Source organism: Drosophila simulans, chromosome 3L (genome assembly GCF_016746395.2).
Source record: "Drosophila simulans strain w501 chromosome 3L, Prin_Dsim_3.1, whole genome shotgun sequence".
Taxonomy (NCBI): domain Eukaryota; kingdom Metazoa; phylum Arthropoda; class Insecta; order Diptera; family Drosophilidae; genus Drosophila; species Drosophila simulans.
Window position 1 is genome coordinate 18,460,258 of NC_052522.2, and position 22,365 is coordinate 18,482,622.

Sequence of the window (22,365 nt, forward strand, 5' to 3'; positions counted from 1 at the left end):
GGTTGGTCAAATAGCAACGGTGTACTCAAATTTCTCAATCCTTTTATTTTCCTAAAAAAAATTTTCTTAAATTTATTTTTAATAAAAAAAATATATTTATTTTGGAAGAATAGGTATTACGTGTGCCAATAAACGAATGATTGTATTTTTTATTATAAAATAAAACTGAGCTTGTTGCCGATGAAAACAAAATTTAATGCTTAAACAAAATTTAATTTTGGAGTCCTTGAAATGCAGCTCGGTCGGTCCCTAGAAAGTATGCAATGCTTTTCAATAACCAAGTTTTTGAAAGCATATCCTTAAGAGAGAAAAAGTAATAAAATATGTTCAGTTTTGCCACGCAAAATTAATTAAAGATAAGACAATACTTATCAACTGGATAATAAAATATTTATAGTACTATAACATTTTATAATTGTTCCAAAAACAAATTACTAATATTTTTCAAAAAGAAAAACTTTAAACAATATTAATATTACAACTATCTCGAAATCATTGCATTTAAAAGTTCTATTTTAAGTAGCCACTATTTGTCGAACCACCGCTGTAGGCCCTGCTTCACTCTCACTCTCGGTCCCGTTTGATTCATTCCAGGCAGCGCCAGCCAAACAGGTTTGGGTTTCGGTTGGGTTTTTGGCTGATAGCGAGCGAGAGATACGAGTATCCGAGTCTCCGAATATCCGATTGTCTGAGTGTGCGAGAGGAGACCTACTTTTGCATCGGCATCAGCATCAGCTTCCACTTCGCTACTCCATTTAAATGGCTCCGTGTAACCGTTGCCCAAATATGTCCGTCTATATGTATGTGCATGTCTATACATACATACGTACATATGTATGCACCAAAAAAAGATCGGTTAACTCTTTTGGTTCTCGTTTTGTTTCGTTTGCGTTAACGTTTGCCTTTTTGACTTGTGCGCATGCGCAATGACTTTTTCGACAGTTGTTTGTCAATCGCTGGCTGGCTGCCTGACGGAGTTTCAGTCTCAAAATGCCTCACTGTACAGTGGACACAGGCGGCCAAAATGTCAAGTGCTGCATGGTTGGGTTCAAATGGAAATAAACTAGTGCCAATTAGATATTATTCCCATTTTTAAATAGAATATTCAACTTTAGGGACAGGTGTACACCTAATGATTATTTGTAGAATTTCTATTTATGTGAACCTACTTCTAAAATAGTAATTTAATATTTTAGATAATAAACTTATAGGTTGAAGTATTTATTCTATTTTTTTTCTCGCACTTTCTTGAGTTTCAGCTTGACATTTCCAAATCAAACGCGACACTTTTGTAGCCGTTTTGGCAGCACATTAAACTGGCCGAAAAATGTGCGCAAGCTCGCGCTTGACTGCCAAAACATAAGAAGACAAAACATTAAGCCAGCCCCCAACCAAAGCTCCCCAATCGCCGGCGATTTGTCGCCTGCGCTGGTGGCACAAATGTTAATGTCGTGTGGTGGAAAAAAGCACGGCAAATTTTTCAACTGTTTTAACTGTATTCTGTTTTGTTATTTTAGGTTTTTTTTTGGGCCTTTGGATTTTTATTGTATTTTCTTGCGATGACTGGACACCGACTGACTGACTGACTGACTGACGATTGACTGACGGAATGGCATGACTGAGGGATTGACTGAGGGATTGACTGAGGGATTGACCGACTGACGGCGAACTGCCTTCGTTTAATTTCATAATAAAACATTAAACGTATAAAATTTACGTGGAACGTGCACCGCATACAAATAGTCACCAAAATTGTCAACAATTGTTGTTGTTTTTATTTTGGTCACTGAATCAGATTTGGAATCCGATTCGTATTGAGGTTTGCTGGTCATTTTGTCAGCCGTCGAAGGTTTTCTTTATTTTTTTTTTTTCGGCTATTGTGTGCCGGTTTTTGTTTTTACGCAATATGCAGTTAATTTTCATAGCTTAATTCTGAACAATTTGGGGAAAACAAACGGTGGGATTCGGGGCTGGACATTTTAATTTATGTGACGATTGCCAAATGTTTTCTGTTTTCAGTTTTTTCGGCGACTCTGGGGTACGGAGTTCGAGATTTGTGTGTTGATTTTCTGGAAACATTTGTTATTTCTGCCGTATCTTTGGCTATTTGTATGCCACTGACCATTATTCAGAGCTGTGTGACTTTTGGATTGTGTGGTACTAAGCATTATTGGGGGAATAATGTGGCAAGTACGAATTATTTGGTGGCAAGTTTAAATACCTTTTCAAATTGTACGTATTTTTTCACTTTAATGTCAATTGCCAGAAATTTGTATCTTTTTAAATATGTTAACAAAAATCATACGCTTTTTAAAGATTTAAATTCATAAACACATTAACTGGGAAATGTAGTTTATTAAAGAAATAAAGATCGTAAAAGCAAATAAATGGTTTCGATAATAACTTTACAACAAAACCTTATGATTGTTGCAATTTTTAAATATTTAAATTAACTGCAACCATTTCTAGAAGTTAAACAAGATCGATTGATTTTTTTAATAATTTTTCGAGTTCCCCATAGGAAAGCAAGCCCTCAATTAAACGCACATTCCCAGACATTTTGCCATCCGCGATCGTTAGTCGACAAGCGCGCAGGTCCCCACCCCCTCCCCCCTTTTAACCCCACCGCAGACGCAACCTCCAACCTTTTCAATTGCATCGCAAGACGTATGTATGTATGTATGTGTAAAAAAAAAGAAGGAAAAACGCTGCCAGCCGCCCGCAAACAAATTTCAAATGAGGCAGGTCACTTATTTTATTTCGTCGACGCACTGGGGGGAATGAGAAAAAGAAAGAAAAACGAGTCGAAAAAGCAACGTCGCTCCGCGCGGCCCCACTTCTGCCCCCTTACCAACCACCTATCTTATGCCATCTTCTTCTTGCCTTCTTTGCGTTGTCGTCATCGCAAGCAAAACAAAAACACCAACACACACACAGGCACACACTGGAGCTAAATTTAGAAAACACAAAATTTGTTCATACAAAAATTGAAAAAAAAAACCGAAAAGAGAGAAACAAAAAACTCGTCTTAACCTGAAACGAAACCTTGTAACATTTTTCCCCAATGCTTAATTGAGAAGCCGGCTACGAAGAGGGGCGCTGGGGGGTTAAGTGGCGCTGGGAGAGGCTCTCTCTGACACGCTCTCTCTCACAGATCACTTTTGCTTTCAATATGAAATAATCGACTGCGACGACGGCAGCGCAGCCGACGGCAACTGCGACAGCACGAACAAGTTTCGCCCACAAGCGGCCGCTCTCGCTCTCTCGGCTTTTGGGGCCTGAATAATGTAATAAGTGAAAGTGTGTTGCTGTGTGTGTTTTTGTGTATGCGCGCGGGTGTGTGTGTGTGTATGGCGACGCCGCTGCCGCAGTTGACCTACTTTTTTGTTGTACAGATTCAGGTCTATGTTAGAGAGATTAATTTCGATTTCGTTTTCGTTTCAGGCCTACTACAGCACCACTACCCCCCTCCCAAACAACGCCTCCTTTTCCATGAGCTAGAGCGAGATGCCTGCGGCTGGGGGTTGCCTGTATGCTCTTGCACTCTCTCTTTCACTCCTCAACTCTCTGCGTGCTGTAATGGAAAACTGTTGCCATGTTGGTGTAGGTTGTTGTTGTTGAAACATAAAATAACAACAAATACCTTAGGATAGGTTCCAAACTCTATTTTTATTGTACACGCATACGTATGGATATACATATGTATGTTTTATGTATTTATGTGGGGGTCTGTTTCTTGTGTGCTTCTGTTTCGCTTTCTGTGGCTGGTTTCCATGTTAATGGGTCAATGGGAAATTTTGTGGGGCGTGTGTTGGGATCTCAAAAGAGCGGAAATCGGGCCTATACGTAAGCATGTGCGTGAGTGTGGGCTTGGTACAGTGAACACTCCTCGCAATAGATTCAATTGCTTTCATACGCATATTGCAAAGACTCATTGCTAATTGCGGAGTGAGACAGAAGCATTTTAAACATCCTAACTAAATAAGGCTTGTTATATTTAAAGCTTTGGATTGAAATTATAACTTCCAACCTAACAATTTCAACTTTTACCTGCATTTGAATCACAGTTGCCAGGCGGTAAAAGTGTGTGCCCATAAATAACCGACTTAGGCAAACAACTGTTTGCGTTTGTTGTTCGGTTTTCTTCGTTTCGGCTTTCCCAATAAAAAAGAAGAACGCTAATTGGACGAGTTAGAGGCAAAGGTTTGGCAACACACTCCCATGTGGGTTATGCCAACTCTCCAGCAACTTTACGCCGGATTAAGCCTACCCCACGGCAAGTGAAGAGCCCACGGAAATAAATCTCGCGCCACCCACATTCCGATTACACCATTACAATCGTCTCCATTTCGCTTTTCTTATCGGACGCTGCCCAAATACAAAAGATAAAGAGCGAAAGAAATGCGGTTGATTGACGAATAAACCCAATTAAAGGCGCGAATCTCAATTAAATTCAATATAAAGAAGTCAGTATTAAAAAGTAAACAATAAATAATAGCACAAGTAATGTGTTGTCCACAAAGCAAAATTAAGTACAAATAAAATGCGAGAAGAAGAAACGATGACAGTGTGAAATGAGCAAACACAAAGGGGGTTGGGTGGGCGATGGGCGGCGATGGGTGGAGAAAGGGGTGGGGGAGGGGGAGTGGCACAATGAAAAGAGCAAACATGGCAACAACGGCGATTACAACAAAATGCCAGCAACAATAGCAACAACAACAATCGAGAGCAGCAACAATAAGGGAAAAAGAGGCAACAACAACAGCAAACGTTTTCTCTGCTGACGTCGCGTTAACGCTGCACAAAATATTATTCAAAAAACCTTGACACACTTTTCATATGCCGCACACACAAGCACACACGCGGCGCACAGATACAAAGCACACTCACACACAGATACAGATACAGATTCGCCCAGGGACGGTTTCGACCGCAATTCGCCGCTGCCTCCGCCGCTGCCAGCGCCTCTGCCACAGCCTCTGCCAGCGTCGCCGTCGCAGCGAGCCGCTCGAGGAGGAGGTCAGCTTAATGTAGATTTGTATAATAGTGTATTTCTATATATAAATGTGTCCGTGTACACTAAGAAAAAGAAGGTATACCTTACAAAAAAAAAAAAACGATTTGAAAAGCAAAGCGCTTCTTGAACATAATTAAGTTCTTAAGATATGAAGTTTATTATCTACTGTTCCTTTTAGTTAATGTAACTAAAAATAAGAAAATGATACAGAAAATGATGTTTTTTAGATACATTTTAAGATTATACTCATAAAAAACTCAAAAAAGGTTTCATCTTTCTAATAAGCAATAAAAACGTATAAATTTACAACAGGCAGAGGATTTACCATCCAAAAGGTTTGCATATATATTAATATTATTAAAAACGAAAAAAAAAAACATTTTTAAACAAGTCCTGACTGCTATTTATTTTCAGTGCGCTTTAGAAAACTCGTAATACTCAACATTTAGTCAAAGTGCACTTTTTCAATGCGCAATAAATTACGCATACCACCCGTATACCCTCCCCAACCTCCTTTCCAACACTATTTCACTCTTTTTCACGCAACCTGTTCAAACCTTTTGGCGAAAACTTAATAAATTAACTCGTATAAATTATACAATATTTAATATTTAATTTGCCTCTACTATTTTGCGTTGTTAATTTCATTAGCCATTATTATATTTGTTATAGCACATTTGTAATGAGGTCAGCTGAGTGTTGCTTCTTTTTTTTTTTTTTTTTTTTTTTTTCTGTAGATCGGCGACGGCGACGCCGACTTCGCAGTCCGCTGCCCGCCGGTCTATCTTGTCTGTCATGTGGAATATCATCACCAATCGAAAGGTGCCGCTGGAACAGGTGTGGCTCAATGGGGCTTTTGATTGCCATGCTTTGCTCAGTTATTTATTTATACTAATCAATCACTTTGTTGGGTTAATATGGAAAGAATTTTTTGGGCTTTTCGAATTGGGTTAAACTGGAATTTATTATTAATATGTGATTTTGAATCATTATCATTCTGAGATCATTCGTTTTATTATGACTAAACACAATTTTTTGAATAAAATATTCAAAATATAATTAGCGTATTATTATAATTATTATTTATTATATTGTTAAATTAATAAAATGATCCAATGTTTCAAAAAAGTTTCATTTTCAATAGGTCAAAAACTGAAATCAAAGTAAAAAGCGACCACTGGTCGTATACGCGATTTTTCCTAAAGAACTTAATTAACTCTTATATATATGTATATACTTAAAATATGTTATATATGATAAAAAATATTATTTTCAGCCTACTTTAACACATTATTAAATGGTTTTACGAATCCTTTTCACTTTCCCAACACCATTTTACTTTCCCTTTTTAGGATGACTCCTCTCCGCTTTCCGTTTCGCTGTTCCATGGAATGCCCCTTATTTTATTCATGTCTCAGTTGGCCGGATGACCACGTGCTAATAGCTGACTAATCCCCGCCTGGAATTTCAATTGCAATAAGCTGAACGGAAAAATCGTTGTAAATATTGCATTTATATGTCGTCTGTTGTTGATTTGCTCGATTTTATGGTACCGATTGGGTTCTTCTTCTTCGTCGTCGTCTTTTTGTGCAAAAAGAAAAATATACAATAACAGAAAAAGAAACACACACAGCGCGACTGCAATTCATTTAAAACGTTCGCCCCCTCTGCCGACGCCCCTGCCCCCCTGCCCCACAGCCACTCTGCCGGCGTTGCAGTTGACGAAGCTCGAAACTGGGTCACGAGGCCACAAAAACAATTGCAGGCGGCAAAAAAGGGGGGTTTTCGGCGAGGGGGCTGCTTGGCGTCGGGTGTTTTTTCTGCTTAAAATGCAATGCGCGTTTTTTACGCGGGGTGGTGAGGGGGGTGTGTTGCTGCTGGCGGGGGTCTGTGGCCCCAAAGCGAGGGTGTGCTAGCGTGTGGACGCTCTTTCAGTGGGTTGGGGTGGGCTAGCTTTTGGTCCTTCAAGCCTCCGCCCGATGCGTAGAAACAAATAAGTTGCATTCGCCTGCAAGTGAAAGGAGCGGTAGGTAGGTTCGCTTGCGGGGAGCGCCCACCGGGAGGTGAGACGTAAAAGGAGAGGGGGCGTGGCTGCTGTGGAACAGGACTCGTTGGTAGTTCGCAATTTGGGTCACCCAAAAGAAAGTCGACTAAATGAAAAAAAAAAATACCATTTTAGACATGCATTTTTGCGGCAGAAACTCGCTAGTCTCGTGCACTAATTAAGTTGAGTAGTTCTAAACTTAAAAAAATAAAATATGGTTTTAAAAACTAACAGCTTGCGAATATTGAGTGAAACGCATCATTTTTACAACAAAATGTATAACTGAATCCTTGGAACTTGTATATTTTTATATATTTTTATTTATTTTATATTTATATCAAAATATACAAAGTTCATAAAACTAATATAGGCCTAAGATTTTATATATTTACTTGTCAAAATATTTAAATATGCAAATATATGGCATATATACATACATATGTACATAGTTATTTATGGGCATTCCAACCAACCCGCTTATTATATCTCAAAAATCAATCAATAAGCAGAGAAGTCGACTTCCTCGACTATCAGATACCCATTTTTAAGTTAGTGAAATGCGAATTTTTTCTATTTTTCATACGGGGCCATTCAATACTTTCTTATACTTTCAATACTTTCTTTCTTTCAACGAAACTTATATACCCTTTAACTCTAAGAGTAGAGGGTATAATAAGAAAAGCGAATAAATAAAAAACTTGTTACAAAAAAACTAAACATGATGGTCTATGTAGAGGCGTCGTCTTTTATCTTTGTATCAAACATTTGTCTTTATTTTATTTATGCCATTTTTGACACTGCTTACTCAAGATGGCTTTTTATTTATTAAAAATGCTTATAAATGGCATGTACATTATTTATATGTACGTTTTATGTTAATTGTTTGACAGCGGCAAAAAGGAAAATCTGCCCAATTAGGCAGACATGAGTTGTGTTTTTTCCCTGATTATTGTTGTTGAATTTGGACTGCAGCCACCTTGAGCCTTGGGCAACAATAATTAAACAAGCCAACAATTTTTGCGATTTTAATTCACATTTGAATAGAGCGGTGTGTGTGTGCGTCTCTGATTCGCTTTTTCTTTATTGCTGCGGTTTTCATAAACTTTGTTGCTGTTTCTCTGCGGTTTTTGGGTTTTTGGCACACCAAAATCGTTGAGATTCCAATGCTGAGCAAGCCGAAAACAGATTTATGAATCGCAAAAATGCCAATTTGCATACTATAAAAGTGCACATTTATCAACGATTCATTATAGTTTATGAGCAGCTACTTTACTTTCAAAATTACAAACATTTGTGCGGCGCATTTCGTGTATTTCATTAAAAATTACTTAATCGATATAATTATATGATTTTGCTGAATGTAAAATACAAGTGAAAATGTGACTTAAAAATTATACATTTTTTCAAATTGCCTGTATAAAAAACTATTTTTTTTTAGGTAGGAAGTACATTACATCTGCTCTGGAAAAATCTATGTTTATAGTTTTTATGAATGTTTAACCACACCATTAAAATAGACGGCGGCTTTTACATAAAATTGTAAATGTGAACAGCCATTTCCCATAATATTTTCGGATTCCAGAACAGTAAAATTCGTTTCATCTCGCCAATCCAAATAGAAAACAAATAAATATTTACTTAAAATTCCCAAAATGCCAAAACACCAGCGGCAAAACTGCGGTGATTAAAATGCCAAAACTATTTCTAATGGTGTTTGGAAAAGGAGCAGAGACACGTTTTTGGCCAAGCAAAATAAAGCAGCAGCAGAAAAAAAAATAAAAAAAATTCAAAAAGACGAGGAAAATCGTCTGAAGAAACTTGGAAATATATGAAATAAAATTCGCTTCGTCTGGCGGCTGTCAAAAAAGTCGACGTCGCTGCTGACGTCGCAGCAGCGCTGCCTCGTTGTTAGATATGGTGACCCACTAACCTACTTTTTCTGAAAACGTTGAAGCTTTTTACGTATAAACTCACACACTCGCAGTCGCACGAATGTATATTTTTTCTTAGTGCTTCATTTTTTTTTTTTCATTTTGATTAATATTATATAAACAAAGTGGAAATATTCAACAACGCAATCGACACAGAAACAAAAAGTAAAGCAGAAATAATGAAAATGAAAATGGACGGAGACACGGATGTGTGCGTGAGGAAAGAGCGAAGAGAGCTTTTTTATAAACGCAAAAATAAAAAACCGAAAAACCAAAACCACAAACGAGAGATTCCCCACAAAAACAAAAAACGCTTCATAAAAAAAGCATACGCAATAACATTTCCCGCCTCACACGCACCGAAGCTTCCACCAATCCCCCCCCTCCCACAACCACCCTATTCAACCCACTGTATCCACCCGAAAAAAAGACGAAAACTATTCAGTATTGAACCTAACCCAACAAAAAACGCTGAAAACGCCACAAAAACGAAACCAAAAAAAAAAAAGCTTACGCACATTGTATTTTGCTTTCAGACTCCCCACTCACTCCCTCTCTCTCACACTCCTATTGTTCCCGTCTCTTTCTCAGGCTTCTGTTGATATTTTTGGCAGCTTTTTCCAATGCGTAAAGGGCGAGCACAGACAAAAACTACAAAAATAAATGCTTAAAAGGTCGAGACATTAATTACCCTAGTCTTTTTTAAATTAAAGGTAGATATCTTTTATCAGATTTTAATCCTATGATTGGTTTTTTAAGTTAGGAAGTTGATTTCCAGCGTATGAGCATTAATAATCGATATTATATCATATTACACTTTAAATGTTCGTAATATCTTATATATTATTTTACAATAAAAACTTTTTCAGTATGATTAGTTTTTGTGAGCAAAGATATGTATGTACTAAGCTCGGACACATTTTAAAATATTTAATCAGTTGTACAAAATATTTAATCTAATTACTGTGTTACCTAAAGTTAAATGCCCACTTGAAGAGTATACCCAAAAAAACCAACGAAACAATGAACAGTGTGAAGCATTCACGATCGTTTGCGCAATTTTGCTCATTCATCGCACGCACTTTCGTTTTTTTCGGGTTTTTGGTTTGCTTTGTGTTTTGAAATACATTTTGGTTAAAATTCGTTGTTGCTGTCGACCGACTACGTTTTTCCAATCAATTTCATCAATTTACGTTAAGTTTTTACTTCGGTTTCGTTTTTTCTTTTTTTTGTCAGGGAAAGTCCCATTGTTTCCAACGCCATATGGTTGAATTTGGCATGGATCTGAATACGAAATGTACTGGGTGTGTGACCCATTTTCGAGGGGTTTTTCAAGGGTTTCATCAATCAGCTATAAGTTTTTGATAGGTTCGGTTAAGCCATTTGTTCTGATTATATTAATATTATTTAGTGATAATATTATATTAGCCATACATATCTAAAAGGTTTTCAAATGTTCGTATTTTTTAGGAATTTCATAGAGATCCTAGTACTTAACGGTAAATAAACCCTAGTTCAGTAGGAGTTATAATCCTTACTCACAAAATCCTCTAAAAAAATATCCTTATAAGTTGAATTCTGGTGTTTCCCATACTTATGTATATTCTGCAACTATTTGATTAGCATTTTATCCCGTTCTGTGCTTATTCAATAGTAGTCCTATATCTCGTTTAGTTAAATCCCTGGTAGTACTTTCTCTGCGATTTCCTCCTAGGGATATAGAAACATATGTACCTATATGCACCACCCACTGAGAACCCATTTCACCAGCCATCAGTCACACGCAGCTGTAGCCATGTACTAGATTGTACATACTTCCTTCCATACATACATATATGTACATATGTATGTACATATATATGGTTCAGATAGAGAGAGAAAGATAGAGGCGAGTGAGCGAGAGGGGTGGAGAGGTAGAGAGAGAGAGAGCGCACTCGGCTTGAACCGATGACGGCGACGACTCTTGGTTGGTTTGGTAATCAAATCTAGGTGACCCAAATTGCATTGACCCAGTTTCAAAGGGGGGTGGGCGGGGGGTTGGGATTTGCCACCCAAAACCAAATAAGAAGGCACAACTGCACCGAAATGTGTCCTTTGAGATCGAGCATTGATGCAACACCAACTAAATTTAAAAACACTTTGTGAGTCACTTCTTAAGCCGAAATTTACAAATGTAGCTGGCTGTAGATACATTTTTTATTTGTTGGATTTTCTTTTCTTCTCTTGCGATCGTTTCATATAAAACCTTTACTTAATAAGCAAGTCATAAAACCAACAGCCGTTGAAATGTTTCTTTATTATTTTCGTGGCTTGTGCATTGCAATGTTAATTCAAGTGAAGGACAAACAATATGCAAGTTGACAATGGAGCGGAATGACGAATGACAATGCGATGGTGTCAACAGCTTGGGTTAAAGTTAAACGGTGTCAAAACTAATTAATTTGTTTGCCAAGCGAAGGATTTTGCAACTGACGGATTGGCTTGCAAATAACGCAAGAATTTTTACCAACTTATGCATTTTGGACCTTGATGGTGCTTTAATATGCCTTAATCGCTTGTTAGACCTTTCAAATAATTTATTTATTTAATAATAATAATTAGATAATAAAAAGTTATATAGATTTTATGAGAAACATTTTTGTGTATGACATCAACTATTTCCCACAATTTCCACCCATTTATTTAATCCCATTTCGCAACAGTCAACTTAAAAGTGGCAAAATCACGAGGAAAAATATTTGTACAAAATGTGTATAAATCGATTTCGAAATCAAACGCACCAGAAGCAAAATAAAAAAAAAAACTACGCAATTTTTAAGTTGTTAGTGTGTGCGATGTGAAGACAATAAAAACTCATATACACGCGCACAGATAGGCCGAAAGATTATGTAAGTTCACGTGAAAAGCAGCAACACAAGATACAGAGAAATAGTACTCAAATAATAATATACAAAATATAGAAGAGGGGTGTAAGAGGGGGGCAGGAGCTCGAAAAACTGTTTCAATGTCTGTTTTATGTTGTGTTTTTCACAGTTTTCTGTTTGCCTAGCTGCAATTATTTTTACAATGTTATGTGGCTGCCATGATCTAAATTTCCCAACTAATTATTGCGACAAACTTACAGAGGCGTACGATATGCAAAATGCGTAAAAGTAATTTTGGATTTCATTTTAATGGACATTAAATACTACAAGAAAATACCAAATGAAAACTTCAAAACTAGTTACTATCTTCAAAATGTTTTAATTTAATTAAATATTTTACATTATTTAAGATTTGGTATTAAATTTAGATTTTGTTCGTTTATTCCTGTTTAATTAAATGCCACTATTCATTTGAGCGTCACTATAATCGCTCGTATCACCATTTTTTGTCCAAATCTAAATACGCTCGCCATCTCGCTCTGGCCAACGGTCACATTTTCGGTCGTGTGTGCGCAGGAGCGAGACAAAAACTTGGCCAAGTGCAGTAGGCCATGCAAATAGTCAAAGTGGGTCAAAAAGTGGCTATCAAAAGCTATATCAACATCAACTATGGCCGCCATTCGAACCGAAAGCTCCGTCTTTGCCTCGTTCCCTCTTCGTGTTTTTCTTCGTATGAGCCGATAAGCCGAACACGAATTGTAAGCAAATTATAAAAATAAATAAAGCCGAAACGCACCCCCTCCCTCCCTTCTGCACACACTTCGTCACTACACTACACACTCCCTCCCATTACCAAAAAATATTTCTTGTTTATTTAAATATGAGAAGAGTGACAACACGAACAGCAACAACAACTAGCATAAGAAATATGGTTACATCATAGCGACATATGGCAGAGGTGTAAATTATTTCATTATTTGCTGTAACAATTTTATTTTTATATTGGTTTAAAGGTCCCGGGGTTTGATTATGACATTTATTCGGGTAGTGCGACTAAACATGTTTCATGTTTATGGCCTTGCTGCCTGATTGTAGTTTTCTTCTCACGTGTTCACCCGTTTTTGAAACATGTTTGTTGGTGATAAGTATTCATTGGGGAAGAGGTTGTGAAAATAAGCTCATTAATAAATTATACACTTTGAAATTCACATAATTTTAGAAACGAGATAGGTCAATCTAAGGTCATAAAAGGCATTGAATTGCACAAACGAATGGAATTTTATAACATATTTTGCATACTTATTCGTATAAACTTGATTTAATAACTTTTATTTTTAAGTAAAGTTATAATGAAATGGTTTTAGAGATTTGACAAGCATTAAATTATTACTTTGATTTGGTTGTTATTTTAAATTTGGAAGTGTGCCCAGTCCTTTTATTGATCCACTATTATATTTTAAAGGAAAATAACAACACTGGAGCAAATGTGTAGGGTTTCCAGGCCGATGACAAACTCTTCAGTAATATGTCTTCCCAAAGTAATTTCATCATTTAAAAGCATTTTTACAACTACAGGAGAAGCATAAATAATCATAATTGCTGCATAAATAACTTCATTGCATCTTTCGGTAAAAACAATAAAAAAAAGGGCCGAAGTAAGCAAAACTCAGCCAAGACCTGCCGCAACATTTTTGCAAAGCAACGCGAGCGAAAAGTACGTAAATAAATATGCAAATAAAAGTATATGTAAGCGAAAACAAGAAGAAAGGAAGTGTAAACAGAAAGTGCAATCGGCGAGCAAAATGTATTTTGAGTTAAATAAAATAAAAATGGAATGGAAATGTGACAACAGCGATAAGGTGGCAGTGATAAGAGCAAATTGTGGCGAGAGCTTATCTGTAAAAAGTGCGTTTGGTGTGCCATTTACCTAAACTGCAAGCGGTTGTTCTCGTTTCGCAGTTGCTGATTCTCTCTGCTTGTGTTTCTTTTGCCGCTTCTGCTGTTTACTTTATTTTATTTTATTTTCTTTCTTCTTTTCGAATTTCGTATTTTTCCTCTTTTCCTCGTGTGAGCTTTATGGCGGAAAGCTCACATGAGTTCTATTTTGCTTTTTGTTTAGTTTGCATTGCCCTGCATGCTGCTGGCGAAAAGCTTTGCCACATTTTTTATGGCGCGTGGGTATTTTTTTATATTTTGTGTATCTGTTTCTGATTCGAAATCTGTATCTTTTCATCTGCCTCTTGTTTTAGAGGATCGTTTAGGTTCCCGTTTGTTTGCTCGCTTTTTTTTTTGCAGTTGGCGCCAGCCACTCAACTATGCACACAAACACACATACGTACAGCCAGAATGCACACACACATGTGCAAACTGCAAAAGCTCCGGTCGACCGGCAAAAGCTCCACCATTTGCCCTAGTATGCGGGTTCTTTATCTACGCCCATGTGCGAGTGTGTGCTTGTGTGTGTGCGGAGGAGTGCGATTGTGTGTTGCGAGACTGCCGCCTGCAGAGCAAATTTTAACATTTTTTTTTCAAGAATAAACTATTGCGCGTGTAGTTGTGACTGGAAGATTAAAAAAAAAACCGTTCAGCTCAGACGATTTCTGAATGCGCTACGTGTGGGGTCGGTGAGAGGAAATGGAGAAGGATGCAAGAGAAGAAAGACGGAAAAGAGACAAGAACTCACTCTAAACAATGAGTAGTAACTGCCTACTGTATATTGATTTTGATCATTTTGCTTGAAAGCATTTTTGCTTTGTTGCAATTCCCCATATGGAAAATATATAAATTGCTTTTCTTAAAGAAGAATATCATATTTTAACACCAGAAACTATTTGGTTGTATTACAAATATTTTATTTTATTTCTATATGTTGCTTTTTTTCGTTACAAACCAATAAACTGGCTTTAAAGCTCTATACATTTTATTTCATTCAAAAATCAATTTACCCCATTTTAATTTGGTTTTTCCCATAATGAACAAACCGTTTCGTTCACCTTTTTAAATCATGATCAATTTGTTTGATCAATTAAACGCTACGATAGTTCTACAAACAATCCCATTTCGAATCTATCAATGCTACGAATTAAATTCAGGTTAAGTGTACTCTCTACCTTTTCGCCACATAATTATTAATTGATAACCTATCATTCGCGCTGACACATGACGTATACGTAACACAAAACGACGACATTACGTATACGCCGCGATAAGCAAAGATAAGAGCCGAGTTGTGCCAGTATCTGTATCTCTGCAATGCAATGCCCACTTTTGCCCGATATCAATGCTCGTGGTAAGTGTAACAGCGCAATTTCAAGAAGAGACGAGCGATAGTTGAGTATTGAAATGGTTACAGTGCCCATAAATATGGCACTAAATTACCCTTTGATGACAATAAAACAAATAAACTGACATAAAACTCTCATAAAAAAGTATTGGATAAAAAATGCCACTCATCTTAAAAATATTAAATAAATAGGGTTACATAAAAGTAGAACGACAAACCATTTATTTTTCAATTGTATTGATGAAGAATGCACTTATTAATGCCAATTATTCAGAAAAATGCATTACCATTCCAAAAATTATTATATTTTTTGAGCAGTAGCAATAGTCAATTATAGATTAAATTAGCTTTTATTAGATTAGATTAGCTTTTATTCTGGGATTCGATATGTAGCTGGAAAACATTAATGCAAATGTAATACGTAGGAGAAAATTTATATTAATTAAAAGCATTTACCAACATTTTAAACCTATAAATATTGTAATTTTCCTCTAAAGCTACGCTACATATTTTGCAACATGAAAACCATAAAAGCACATGAAGAGTAAAAAAAACTAAAATGTCATAAATTAAATTACAAATGTGCAACCCCGAAGAAAAATAACAATTAAATAAATAAATGCAAAGAAAATAGAATGCAACTAGGTCAGGGTGCAAGTGCGAGCGAGATGCACGGCCGGATGAGCGAGGGGGACGGCAAGAGAAGATGAGAATCAGCTTGTGCAGCGCAGTAAGGAAAAATCAATGCGCATTCTCTGTTCGTTTTCTCTGCTCTCCCGCTCTCTCTCTCTCTCCTTCTCTCTCTCTTACCGACTGCATCTCTCGCTGCACAAATCCCACCCATTCCCCACCCATTTGGCATTGCAAAATTAGTGCAAAGCAGCGCTGCAGGCGTCGGCAGAATCGCAAACATCGAATGTGGCACAGGGTCAACTGGCGACCCATTAGCACACTTTTCCACGGGGCGTGGTGGGCGGTGGGCGGTATTGCAGTGCAGGGGGAGTGGCAGCAGCATGACTGTATGCCGGGCTATAGGAGCCAGACGCCCCAGACATTGCGAGAGTGCGAGACTCACTCTCAATGACATTTGCCTTTTTTTCCGAGCTAAGGTTAACAACAATAAAATGGTCAAAGCGGCGCAGTAACAACAGCAATAACAATAACAGCATTAAATAACAAGAGGAAAAACGCAACACACTTGCCACACTTGCATCATCAAAAAAAAAAGAAGGAAAATGTTGCACCAACAATGGAAGATAATTTTATGAGCGATTATTCAAGATTAGCGGCATGCATTTATGTATAAAAAAAAAGAATTTAGGCCCGCCAGGAAATTATGCAGTTACGAAAATCTATTCAAATCATATTGTTTTTTAGGTTTGAATTGGATTATGCCACTATTATTTTGCCAAAAGCATAATACATAACATAATTGTTACCAAAAAATACCAAATTTCATCAGTTTGGTATTAAAATACTAATCTTACTCAACTCATTTATTTTGCTCGGTTAAAGTTTAGATACATTTGTAACTTATCAAAGTAAACTTGAAACGTATATGTACAGCTCCCTTTTATAAATTGAAAACCCTGAAGGGTTCAACGATCCTAAAGACTATGAAAACTAGAACCCTAATTACCAGTTCAACAAAACAAACAGAGGTTCCATTCAAAGAAAATCACTCCTGCGAAATGCTAACTAATAACCCAATTACTATGCACTTAGTTAACCAATTTGCAAACAAAACAAAGTGCCCACCCCGCTCGGAAACTCCCCCATTGACTGCCCGTTCTAATTGCTTGCATTATCATTATTATTGCTCAATTGTTACAATCGAATGCTTGGGCTTTGTTTTATTTCTGTTCTCTTAAGGGCACAAACGAAGCTAAACTTGATATTTTTCAATGTTCCATCCTTGAATGCATTTGCAAGATTTCTGTTTTCTGATCGCTTGACTAAGCCTTATTGTTCGGAGTGTTTAGTTTGGTTCAGTTCAGTTTAGTTTGGGTTCAATTACCAATTTGCGGTTTGGTTTGCCAATGGCGAATCGTGAGAAAGAATTAGAATTCAACGCAAGTGTGAATGACCAGTGTTGGAGGATAGAATGTGAGGGATTTTTCGATTTGCCTCACTTAATTGCTCACTAATTGCACGTAATACCATTTCAAAGACCAGACAATTGGCCATTAGGCCGTGTATATTTTAAGGGAATTACCCAGAACAGTTTAAAACTCGATAATTGATTGGTGTTCGACTTAATCACTGAATACAAATATAAACAAAAAGAAAAATGTAGAAAAACCTCAAAGAATGGCTTGCCATGATCTTTTCTTATTAAGTTACAACAAATCAATAGTTACCAATAAATTTAATAATACATTTTAAATTCTTAATTATATATAAAAAACTTTTGTAACATGTCAAGTTTGAATTGCTAAATTATTAGTTTAAATTAAGTTCGCTATAATTAAGTTAAAATTTTCCAATTTCAATTAGCTTATTCGTTTTTTTCATTATTGCAGCCCTTTTACGATCTTAAAGAGCATTTTAAATCACAACAGTGAAACCAGGTCAGTGTGTATTTTAAATCTTTAAACTCTTCCCAATGCCAAACATTCTCCCATTTCCACCAAATCCATCTTCAAAGTCATGCCACAACAAAGCCGCAGCTTAAATCAGACGTGGCAGACACTATTTGCATATAGAACGACCTTGAGCGCCCAAGGATACTCCCGGTGGGAGGTGGGCGTGTCCTTGGGACTCATGCCCGCTAGAACGGCGACAACCTTCGCATCCATCCAAAGGACCTTGAAATCCGCATGCAACGCTAGTAGCAGTGCACATACAACATATGTACATATGCTATATGCAGCAGTCAATGTCGTGCCCCAATTTGTCGCCGCTTTTGCGTCTTTTTGCGCATTTTTCAAAATGCAACAAGCTGCTAGCTGACTTTGACCCATTTAAATCCTTTGAGGTGAGCATAGACGCACGCCAGCGACGCCGGTGCGGGTGGGGTGTTGGTTGGGGGTTGGGGTGCGGTGTGCGGCACGGCGCAATCTGTGTCAATGTCAGCCGGCGTTGCGGGCGGCGGCGGCGGCGGCGTCGTCGGCAAATAAAACCAACTGAGGCAGAACCGCGCCACCGACAAACGCAGCCGCAACAACAGATGCACACAGAAAAAATACATACCAAGTTTACGATTTTCACTGTTAAATAATTTAGTAAGAAAAGTCTAAAGAAATTGGCCATTTTGGCAATTAATGTAAATTTGAAAAATTATTCAACAAATTCAAAAAGATAGAGTACAATCTTATTGTGCGACTAATTCATCATCTATCGCTAGCCTAAGATATATTTGGTATTCATTTTATAAGAGAACTTTCAAGTACTTAAATGATTTCTGGTTGCTATAAATTAGCGTTAAAATTATAGTTTGAGTTATAAAAATAATCCCAGATTGTTTTCTTTATTAATATTATGAACTGCATGTTTTTGAACATTAAAACCATATTATTTTAGAACAAAATAAAATGCTACTGTTTAAAAACCATTCTAATTTGCCTCTTTACTATGTAAATATAATTCGTAGAATTCACAAAAATTTCTCTCACTGTAGAGAGTGTGCAATGGAGAGCGAAAGAGAGGTTGCGAGCGCACGCGACTGCCTGCGCCGACTGCGACGCCGGCTGCGCTGCGGCTGATGCACACAGTGACCTTCAAATTTCTATGCAATTTCGCTTTTTGTTATTGTCTCGCATCCTTGGGCCCAATCTCCAATATTAGAAAACGCAAGCGAGCGCAAAAGCGATTCGTTTGCGCTTGACCCAAATTCTAATGCCCCGCCGGCGACCTTGCTCCATTTTGCCTCTCTTTCTAAGGATGAGACGCAAGCAGCTGGAGAATTTAAGCTGCACTTGGGGGGTTTCCCGCCCCAAGGTCGCCACGGCCAAGCGGGCGAATTGAGTGACGCTGGAAAGGAAAGGGGTGCACAAGTTGCAAGCTGACATTGCCGAATGTCAATAAAGTTAATTTAAAATTGAAAAGCCATATCATGCCACCAAGTGCCGAGTAAAAAAAAAACAAAAAATAAAAAATCTTACATACATATTTGTATGTCTGTAATGTTTGATCATTCATCATCGGCATTTGGCAGGGGGGTCTGTCTCAGTTTGCCCATTTAATTGCTATTCACGCATCGAGCGAATTTTTCCTCATTTGCATTTTACAGATACTCTTCAATAGATAGAGATACAGATCTGGTATATTTAATATGGAACTTTATTTATTTATACCAAAATCAAATAGCTCATATCTAACTACTGAAACTTTTCTGCTGAATTAAGAGATAACTACAATGCTTATTATAAAAAAAAAAGATTAATATATTGCATTGTAAATGGTATGATTAAACTTCAATTCCCATTTAATTCGCATTAGTTTTAATGAAGAGCATTTCGATTTCGGCTTTACCAAAATCATCACCCAAAAGTAGGTTAGTTGCATTTTTATAGACATTTCAAATGGATTTTTATGGCTGCATCCGACGCCAGGCCGCACAACAAACATGGAGCTAAGTGCGAGGCCAACTGAGCGGAGGAGGGACTTCAAGGAGGGGCAGGGGGGTGGGTTGTACCGCCGAGAGTGCTCCGTGCATATTTAAACTTAGCATTGCACTTGGCACACTAAGATTTAAGACGACCGTCTGGCCGAGCAGCCAGTGGAAAAGCAACCGCCAGTAATGACAGGTTAGTGAAAACATCAAGGTCTGATTCAATTTAAATTGAATGTGTAAAATGTAATAAATGTCAGTTGCAATGCGTGTGAATATAATCGCATTTTAATTGGCCCGATTGGTAGCAAGTGCTCTAAAGTTGCGTCGTTTATACGCCCATTTGCTGAGCAACCAAAAATATTTGGTAATTAAATGCCTTTGTAACACTGTTGTTTCGTTTTATCATTATAATTACATAATTTTTATTAAGTTTCATCATTTTGTAGATTGCATATTAAATATTGATTTATTTATGAACTTATCAATTTGTTCATAACTTTTATTATTGCTTGCTTTTGATTTATTGATAATTTTTTTGATAATATACGCGGTTTTTGGTTAATTATGTATGTCATTAGTTTGTATTTTTCTTTTTAGTCGTTATGTATTATTTTGCACTTGGAGCTTCATTTTCACTTTTGCAGCAACAACAGAATATTTGCCAAACAATTTGCCTTTCGAGTTAAGATGGTTTTGGGGAGATAAATAAATCATTTGACACAAAAAAGAGGACTTACCTCCGTTATCGTCGATTTCCAGGCCAAACTCATCCTCGGACATGGACTCATCGTCGCTGCTGAGATTGGAGCCACTGTGGTTGCCGCTTTGCATGTGATGCTGCTGCTGCTGCTGCGGAGTGGTGCTGGCACTGCTAGTGTGGTTGCTGTTGGGAGACGCTGCTCTCGGGGCACAGGAACTGGCGGCCAGCTCCTCAATACTGTGCAATGAGCTCCTCGTCGGATTGGCAGTGTTGCTCATGGATGTTGTCGTTGTGGGCGTTGCAGTGCCCATTGTGCTTGCACTCGATCCCGATCCCGATGCCGATGCCGATCCCGTTCCAGAACCTTGCCCTGTGGTCGTAGTGGTGCTAATGTGGCTATCATCCTTGCCCACCTGCACCTCAAAGTCCAACAATTGGGCCGTTGTGGAGGACAGGAAGTTGCTGGTGGAAACGGAAGTCGACGAATTGACTTCAAGTGGTTTCAATTGATGATACTCGACGGGCGGCACAATTATGCTACTGTTGGTGCCATTGTTTTGGGGATTCTTTTGCAACAGGGCGGGATCAATGCACTCGTTGGCGCTGCGATGGGTGGGAAATAGAATATTGGCAAACGATGGCATCGTCACAGATTCGATGATCACCGAATTGCCGTTCGATGGCCTCACTGTCTTAGCCTCCACGTTGTTGTTATTGTTATTGTTAGTGTTATTATTGTTGTTATTATTATTGTTGTTGGTAGTGGTAGTTGTTGCTGCTGTCGCAGTGCCCATTAGAGTCATATTGCTATTGCTGTGGGGATTTGGACTGGCCACAAAGAAACGATCGCACAAGCCGCTCAAGGAGATGCCTCCATCCAGTTGACTGCCATCGATCGTTTGCAATGAACTGAAGTTGTCGGCATTGGCCGATGTTGTTGCCGCCTCAACTGCTGCCGCTGCAGCTGCTGCAGGTCCTATTGCTGCAGTTGCATCCTTCTGTTGCAACTGCAAGTGTGAATAGAATGGCAGCATGGGCGAACTGCCCGCTGCCAGCATTTGATCCTTGTGATGATGGGGCATTAGGATTTGCTGCTGCTGCTGCTGCTGATGTGGATGTTGCTGCTGATGCTGATGTTGCAGGTGGTGATGATTGCTGGTAGCTTCTGTTGCATAGTTGTTGTTGCTGCTTTCCGCCAGCATAGGTACATTGAAGGTATCCATTTTATGAATAATATAATTTAACTTTTTTTTGTACGTTTCGTTGTGATGTGTGGGATTTGTTTTGTTGAATCTTAATGGCAGGTAACGATAGTAGTTGTAAGTTTATAATTGCTTTAAAGACCTGAAAATGGTAATAAAGCAGATTATTAGTATTTAAAAAATTATTCTGAGCGTTTTTAAAGCCGTCTAAGATTTATCTTTAAAAAAAATCAATCCGTTCTAGTAATAAATATTAATTTTCAGGAAGTAGGACAAGGATTTTAAAGACCTAGGTTAATGCAAGGTCAGGTTGAAGGTCAGGTCGCAGAGAATGTGGGCCAAGGAAAGGCCTAATGGAATCTGAAGCAGGCCAAGGTCAACTCTTTGTGGGGAGAGAAAGCTTTCAAAGCTTTTTCTGTACCATTTCAATATTCACCCAATTTGTTATGGTATATTTTCATTATTGTTATTATTCTACTTTTTAATTATTGTTTAAGACATTTAACTTAATTGTTTAGAGCCTAAAATATGTAGCCTCTGTAGATCTTAGGAGTGCCGAAACTTTTTTATCAGTATCAATGCAATTTCACCAATAAAACCATCTCTAAAAATAACATTTCAAAATAGACGTCGAATCGTTAATTTAGAAAGTAAAAAATTGTTTTTTTTTAAATACAAGTGTTTGACAGAATAATAAAAATTAATAAAAAAGAGTTTGCATTAAAGTTAATGCATTAAACCTCCTTAAACGAAAATTTTTTTTTCGAGT

General features: G+C 37.6%; 1 protein-coding gene across 1 annotated transcript in view; it reads right to left on the minus strand.

Annotated features, from left to right (window-relative positions):
• Positions 1-22,365, minus strand: part of LOC6738600 (nuclear hormone receptor FTZ-F1) — a 41,292-nt gene that overhangs the window by 17,003 nt on the left and 1,924 nt on the right. Inside the window, exon 2 of the mRNA XM_016169284.3 lies at positions 20,432-21,738. Within this exon, the coding sequence (XP_016032444.1) occupies positions 20,432-21,617 (1,186 nt within the window). The 5' untranslated portion in view covers positions 21,618-21,738. The remainder of the gene's footprint in view (positions 1-20,431; positions 21,739-22,365) is intronic.